The 8,548-nt window shown below is 31.8% G+C and overlaps 1 protein-coding gene across 1 annotated transcript; it reads right to left on the bottom strand.

The window, feature by feature from the left end:
- Window positions 1–720: 720 nt before the first annotated feature.
- LOC129311553 (uncharacterized) lies at window positions 721–4,696 on the bottom strand. Its single transcript, XM_054953892.1, has 7 exons — window positions 4,575–4,696; window positions 4,398–4,473; window positions 4,194–4,252; window positions 3,963–4,105; window positions 2,237–2,444; window positions 1,536–1,708; window positions 721–1,095 (listed from the first exon to the last, which is right to left on the bottom strand). The coding sequence occupies exons 1-6, from the start codon at window positions 4,575–4,577 to the stop codon at window positions 1,541–1,543; spliced, it is 657 nt and encodes a 218-aa protein (XP_054809867.1). The 5' UTR covers window positions 4,578–4,696; the 3' UTR covers window positions 721–1,095; window positions 1,536–1,540.
- Between the last annotated feature and the right edge of the window lie 3,852 nt (window positions 4,697–8,548).

Raw genomic sequence — 8,548 nt, forward strand, 5'->3', positions numbered from 1 at the left:
ATATTTTTAAGAGTTTTTCTTCCCAGTTTTATTTCCCCCATATTTTCTTCTAAACCATGGGAAAGCGTGGACCGTTTGGATCTCAATGCTCATCGCTGCCATGAGCACCAAAACCAGAGAGTCTATTTCCTCATCATCGATTAAATATATGATTAATGGATGCAAAAGTGGGAATCAAACATAATAGAGTTGAACTATTTTCGATACTAAACAACAAAATGGAGCTTGATATATAATTATTATATTGCTACAAGCTAGGGAACCCATGACATGTGCAATCTGGTCATGTAAGATCCTCCAGTAGATATGGTACCATTTGTACCATTTAGACACCAAAATATGAGGAATGGACAATGACTAACTTCTGGATCAAAAGCCAATGTAGTGATTTACAAGTCATGTGGGCCCAGGAATGTGTTCCCTTTTACAGCCGAACACAACTCTTCAATGGTGTAAATTAAATCTCGACCATCACCATTGCAATGGCACGTGTATACTGATAGTTGAACACAATAATTTTTCCCAATCAACCCCTATCTAACAAAAATCATGCACACTCAAAATGTCCCAAGACCTATTTCATTAGATGATCCAATTTGACAAACTCAAAACTGGTTCATTTTGGAAACATGATTCACACCGTCCATGAAGTTCATTTAATAGTCCAAAAGCAGAATATCAGCAAATTCAGAATACAAGTAACTCGAAGGGAAATAAACATTAAGAGAAAGAATTGTTAATATTAAGTTACTGACACAATTCATTTCAATAAAATATCTTCATTCAACTAGTTTATGATAAAAACTAGTCAACTTATGAAGAGTGTAGAAACCCTAGCATAATTCACATCTAAGAATAGGTATATTACACTGTCAACAACCTATACCATATAACGAAGAAAGTTCTACCAAGCCGATGTCTCAATATAAATTCATAAAATTATAAGCTGTACAATTAAGCCAAATATTGCATCTATAACAAAAAACATACAATGTTTTCTCATAAAAGTATTATGAGATAAACTTTTAAGGCAATGTAACTCCCAGAAGAGGTACTGAAAAGGGTTGATTTCAGTTCCATGATTTAAGCAAAAGCCTGAATAAGAAAAGTGTTGGTGAGATATATATCAATACAAGAAAGCACCGTCATGTTCATATCCACTGTCAGAGGAAAAATGGTTCAATTTCTAACAACATTAGAACCCAAAACCCCAACTAGGATCAGACACATCCACCGTAGTTTTCTTCTAAACTTTAGCCACTACTTAAGTCTGAACAACAGCCTCACAGTGCATAACCAGTGTTTGAGAAATTGTAAACAGTATCTCTTAGTAAATCAGAACCATGAGTAGAACGCAAGCATTACTCCACTTCTATCATTGATTAAACTGAAGTTTATTCATATTAAGATCGTACAAACTTACTTGCTTGACCTTTTGAAAATTTCGAATGACAACTTAAACTAAGCCAACCAATTATGAAACAAAAAATAACAAGACCAGAAACAGAATTTTAAGAAGTAATAACATATCACACCTTGATCAGCTTGACTTCACATGAACTTCAATGATATCATCATCTTCCATCCCAAGGCCACTAGGGGTTTGGGATGGATTAATTCTATCCCCGTCAAAAGAAAATACTAAATGTCTCTGGTCAAGCTTTACTTTATCTGCATACATTTTGAAGATCCGTTCAAACTTGTCGTCCTAAAAAAGCAGACAAACTTCAAATCAACCCTGTACGGAACTCATTGGACATCATAGCATAAAGTGAAGTATGGGCAAGGGGGAAGGGGAAAACAGCGAGAAACAACTGCCAAGTTGTATTTTTAAAGGATGGATAGCAGAATGAAAATGTAATCCGAAATACTGGAGACAACTTTATCATAAGAAGAGAAATTGCACCTAAATCTCAGACTATCTTTCTCCAAAAAAGCTTAAGAGAATAATAGTTGAACTAACTTATTCACATCTTAAACAGAATAGAACAAAAGCTTGCCATGCAATTCTAACAGTAGGCTGTTGCTGAAAAGGAATAGCACAGTTATTTCTCAGATTCAACATAAGTCTAAGTATAAAGTGACAGAACCACCATAAACAAAGGGTAGCTCAAACAGATGTTGATTCAAAGTAAGCAAATAATCCTTAGCCTTGAATAACTTAACAGTCACTAATAACAACAGAAATTTAACACAGTACATGCTAAAGGAATTCAACACAATATATAGTATATACCATGTATACACGAAACTGCTTCACTCCATCCTTGTCTTGTATGGAGATGACAATCTTAGCTCTTTCAGGAGGTTTTAATGTTTCCTCACTTGCAGCATCCACAGAAGTCTGCAACGAATTATCAAGCTCTCTCTTTGCAGACTCCTTAACTTCTTGTAACATCTCTTTTGCAGATTGTGCGAATGAGACAAGCTCCTGCTTTTTTAATCTACATGCAAGAATCAATTGTTATAAGCCACTACATAAAAATAGTAGAGAGAATAATAAGGAACACTTCAGCATCTTGTTAGTAACAGAATGGTGCAGAATGATAGGCTCAACTAAAAATCAAAGAGAATCTCATATTCTCATTTCAAAATCAAAGAGAATTTTCTGATTTCCTGGCCCCTGATAACCAGAGGCTAAGGCTTTGCAACTTTTACACAATTTTCTAATGATGGAAAACACATTTAGGGGGAGGGGGGAGAGAGAGGAACTAATGTTACACAACCAATGAAGCATGGATTCTGACATGCCAAGCTTTATCAATATTAGAGATAACAAACACACATGAAAATAATTTTCCTTATCATCAGAGATGGTTTCTATATGATCACAATAGTTTATTTGTTCAGATGTCATCCTTTTTTTCTTTGGCCTGATTTCAAGTGTCACCCTTTAATTTTTCCTGATGTTCAATTGTTTTTTAACTAGTAAAACCGTCAATAAGGGAAACAGCAGAACCCCACGAGCCCCTCTATGTGGCAGAAAATTGATGGACACCCACTATCTATCAAGTAAACTATGCTATTGCTGGCTCTACAAGACTTGTTCTTTCTCAACATTTTTCTTGTGCAACATGATGGCTAGTGGAGAGGGTTTTAGGGACTAGCAATGTACATAAATTCTAATCAGTAAGGCTGAATGATTGTGCAGGCAAAGATAGATGATAGAACTGGAGACGCATTTTAAGTTGGATTTTGTCATTAAGAATAAAATAGACACAGACACACAGTTTGCCTAACAAGCAAGAAAGACAAATAATTCCCAAGGAAGAGATTTTGTAGGGATGGATTCTAGCTCATGCAGTATCACTTAACATTTTTGTAATATTGTGAGAAGAAACCAGCACTTGTGCAATACTCCACAGTTAAAAATTCATGGACCTTATGGAATACTACAGTTAAGGTTTATAGAAACGAAAGGAAAACTGGGGCAGACGGCCCATCTAAGCAAACAGAAAGAATATTCAAATATCCTAGAAAAGGAAAGAAGGATAAAACGGTTAGAAGAGAAAGTCAGGGAAGCAACACCAATATAAGTTAACACAGTTTCGTTAGAAAACAAGATCATCTCAACGTTCTAAAGTCTAACTTCTCCTAATCCATTTAATTCAGAAAACAAACCACATGGCAGTAATGGCTTCTCTCCTTCTTTATCCATTCCCACCTATTGCCCGTCATCGTTCTTTATGCATAATTTTTGTCTCCAAAACCATGTCACCATTCCCCTTCACCTTCTCTAATTCTTATACTCAGCTTTCAACAGTGTTAAACTCATCCGCACACATAATCTAACAACTTAATTCTTTTATCTTTGTACCAAAGTTAGCAGCCAACAAATCACACCTGTCCCTATCGAAGTCAAGGATGTATCTTGGACATCAAATAGATCAAAGAAAAAAGACGCACCACAAAACGCACAGACGCACAAACACAGATGCATGCGAATAATGGAATGCTCAAACCTCAACTCCTTTAATGTTGAATCCTCCCCAATCGACCTGGATGCATCCATCGAGACCTTTGGTGGAGGAAGTAGCCAATCATCTTCTTTATCATCAATATCGACCACCGCTACCACTTTCTCTTGATTACTACCATTCACAACCTAAACCACGTGATAATTTCAAAAATTTAGAAGCGGAAGCATTCATTCGAGGCAAATTAGATGAAGTTATAGGTAAAAGTTATATTACAGGCTCCGAAGTCTTCCTCTTTTTCCTAGCATAAATCACACCCTCCTCCTCCTCCTCGTCTGCCAGAAATACAGAATTCAAAAATTTACGATACCATGAAATACAAAATTCAAAAGATTCGAGCTTCAAAGGGTAAAACTACGTGCACAATAATAACTTCCTTTCGAAAATAGAGGAAATTAGTAGATAAGAAGGAAAAGGAACCTTCGAGGCACACAACATTAATAGGTTGCACGCGTCTGTAATCGAATAAGGGCTCCAGTTCTTCCTTAAATTCCGCCTACATTGACAAAAACCCAGGGTTCAAGAAAGAAGATTAAAGAAAAATTACCAAATTGATTAAACGATTCAAAATTGAAATGCATGAGAAAAGAGTGAAACCATCACAACGAGTTCCGTGAAGCTCCCTCCTCACTGTGTCTGGTTCTTTCGAATTATATTGAGCATTTTCACAATCCCGCGTCCCGCCTCAAACTCGAAATTGTGCTCGCCTGGTAGGCTTGTTGCAAACAATAAGAAACTGAGAACAATAATAATAATAATAATAATATATTATTTTATTTAAGGTTTAAGTTTGTTTTTTAAAATTATATAGTTTTAATAACAATGCTAGTTTTAAATGATAATTTTTGTCATTTATTGTTATTTTAAAAATTAAATTTAATATTTTAGTATTTGAAAATAGTTTTTCAACATTTAAAATTTTAACATTGATATTTTTATTAATAAAACTAATGGTATTAAATTTTAAGAAAAATTAATCTTTTAATCTTTCAATTTTTAATTTACTTGTAACTTAATCTTTTAATTATGACTCACTACAACTCGATCTTTAACTTTTGACTCATTTATTATTCAATCTCTTAACTTTTAACTCTTGTGTGACTTAATCCCTTAATTTTTGTTAGTTCTTTTTTTTCATGTTAGCTTAAATTTCACATCAAGGAGCAAGAGGAGGATATTTTAGAGTACAATAAGAATATTTCTTTTATCCCTCTTATTTAATGAGGGTAATTTTTAAAACAATTTAAAAAATAAGGACCGAGTTATGTGTGGGTCAAAAGTTGAAGGATTAAATTGCAGCAAATCATAGTTGAAAAAACTAAGTTACATGTGAGTTAAAAGTTGAAAGACTAAAAGATTAATTTTTAACTTTTGTTAGTTCTCTTTTTTCATGTTAACTTAAATTTCACATCAAGGAGCAAGAGGAGGGTATTTTACAGTAAAATAAGAATATTTCTTTTATCTCTCTTATTTAATGAGGATAATTTTTAAAACAATTTAAAAAATAAGAACCTAGTTATGCATGGGTCAAAAGTTGAAGAATTAAGTTGTAGTAAGTCATAGTTGAGGAGATTAAGTTATAAGTGAATTAAAGGTTGAAAGACTAAAAAATTAATTTTTTAAAAAATTTTATAAAGAAACTAATAATATTAAAGTTAAAAAAACTGAATAAATATTTTATAAAATTAAAGGAGTATAATAAATTGCTAAGTCATTAATGCTTATTGAAGATCATCTTTATATAACTTCATTAACAAATAATATAATCACCAAGTCATTGATACTTGTTAGTTATATAATGCAAAGTTTATATTTAAAATAAATTGAATTTTCAAATCAAGTTTGAGGTAATTCAATAAAACAACTTATTAACAATACATTTTATACATTTAATCTTATTGACTTGTTTGTCAAAAAAAAAATATCTTGTTAGAGCATAAAATTGAAAAAACTTGTTAAGAATATATTTTGTATATTTAATCTTGAAACTCATCTTGAATTAAAATGGTCTTTTGGGATATATTTGATATTTTTTAAAATTCAAGATCTTTTACAGTTTTATGAAAATTAGTTGAATCAAGAGTCGATCATATAACTGTCGATTTTGCTATTTTTTAATTTTTTTTAAAATTTTAATTCAAACTTATAAACATGCATGGAATATGTATATATGTATATATTTTAAAATTATGAATTATAAATCAATAATCGAGTATAAATATTTTGGATTAAAATGATGGAATATAAATCAATATTACCTTTTTATTTTATATCATTTTGTTTTAAATTTAACAATTCATTTTTATTATATATAATTATTTCCTTTTATTTTAAGCTTGTATTATTTTAAATATATTAATTTATTTATAATCAAATGATGATTCGACCATTGAATTGTGAACTAATTAAATGGTTTAATTACTTGTTAGATCTCAACATTGATCTTTTATATCCATGGCCCAAAAAATGAACAATTATACAATGAATTAAAAACTAGACTAAATCAACTATTGACTAATTAGGTTAATGGCTTGACTATCATGCAAAAACTATTTAAAAGGTTAGATCAAATTAAATCGTCCTAAATTGACTTTTAAATTAAAAACTAGGATCAAGCTTAGAACTTAATCCAGTTCTTAAAAGTTGAATAGCTCAAAAATGTCACTATTTTCTCCCTTTGAACCTTAAAAAACAATACTCCCACTCTCATTCCCCCAAACCTGGATGCGATTTTCCTTCTCCTCTCGTTTGCGTTCTTGTCACACATTACCTCAAGCCCCAATGGATCATCAGACCACTTCGTTCAGATTTAGATCGGAGCACCAAGCGTCCAAGCCATCAATGCACGGAGTTCGAGTTCATCCTTCCTCCTTTACCTTCGTCTTCCCATGACTCGTCGCTTGCCTCACGCCCTCACCAGTCACCTCTTCGATTGCCATCACCATCCCCTTCTTTGTGTTCTTTGCCTGATCTTCTCCTTCCTCGCCCTGCCTTCTCATCATTGCAAGTCTACAACTTCGTTCATCTTGTTTGTACTCCTTCATTGTGTCTCCTCTTCTGCCCTTCGCAACTCTCCTCTTCCAATAAGTTTCCTTATTTTTGATTTCTTAGATGTTAGAATCCTCATATAGGAAATTATCTTGATTTATATGCGATGGCCTTGGAGCTCTGTTTTAGACTTTCAGTGGCTTAGTTTGTGTCATGTAAGGTCTAGCTTAAGCTTCAATAATAGGATTTAAGGTGTTCAAAATCAATCCAAATCGATGACACCGAACTAAACCAAGGATACCAAACCAAACCGATATGAATCAATCAAAACTAATTAGAAATAAGGTTTGGTTTGATTTTTTTTTTTTCAACAAAATGGATTGATTTGGGTCAATTTAAGTTTTTGTTTCTTAAAACTTGAATCAAATCGAATCAAGCCTCATTATATTTATTTTATATATTTATTTAAATTTGTCTAAAATTTTTTCTCTTTGCTAAATTCAGTTATCTATAAATTGATGGTTAAAAATATTACAATTATTTAAATATTATCTAAATTTTTTATGATATTTTTTAAAGGCACTTATCTATAACTAGTTAAATATTGTCTGTAGTTAGAAAAAAGGAAAAATTATAGCCAAGGACTATTGGAGGAATCTATTTACAAATAAGTACTAAATAATTCTAAAATTATGCTGTAGGATCAAGAAACCAAAATGTAATGAATTTTTAATGTAAAAAGACAAAACTGCCTTTCAATTTTTTTTTTAAAAAAATTCCTCAACCACCAGCCACCGAAGCTCCGATGTCGGTGGCCAGACCACTTTACTGGACCGGCCGTTGAAGCTCCAATAGCAGTAGTCAAACCATCACCGGAGCTCTGGCACCGATCACCGGATCGACGAGTAAGGCAAACTTTTTTTTTTAAGGTGGCCAAGGTGGGGCTTGAACCTACATCCTCTTGGCCACCAAAAGGATTGTAATCCTTTCAATTATAAAATGCAAAATTATATTTATATACTTAACTCTATTTTCACTTTCCATGCTAACATTTATTAGGAGTTTAATAATTACTTGTCATTTTACAAATGACACTTGTTAAAAGTTTTAATATGCACTAATTTTTATAAATGCTTACTTGTTTTTATTATCAGGAATGACAAATTCCCATTAACAATGTAACAAATAACCATTTGTGAGATGACAAGTCCCGTTATTAGCTTTAAAAATTTCTTTTGATAATTTGATAAGTAAATTTTAATAAAATAACAAGTTCATAAAAGCTTTTGGCAGGTAAAATTTTAGTAATAAAAACAAGTAAACATTTATAAAAACTGCTCTATATTAAATTTCTTTGACAAGTCCCAATTGATAATTTAATAAATAACTATTTGTAAAATGATAAGTTCTGTTACTAGTTTTGAAAATTTCTCTTGATAATTTGACAAGAAAATTTTAGCAAAATAATAAGTTCCTAAGAGCTTTTGACATGTAAAATTTTAATAATAAAAAAGTAAATATTTATAAAAATCACTCAATATTAAATTTCTTTGGCAACTCCCTATTGATAATTTAATAAGTAA

This window comes from Prosopis cineraria, unplaced genomic scaffold (genome assembly GCF_029017545.1).
Source record: "Prosopis cineraria cultivar Desert tree isolate PC_DT_omini unplaced genomic scaffold, ASM2901754v1 PC5, whole genome shotgun sequence".
Lineage (NCBI taxonomy): Eukaryota > Viridiplantae > Streptophyta > Magnoliopsida > Fabales > Fabaceae > Prosopis > Prosopis cineraria.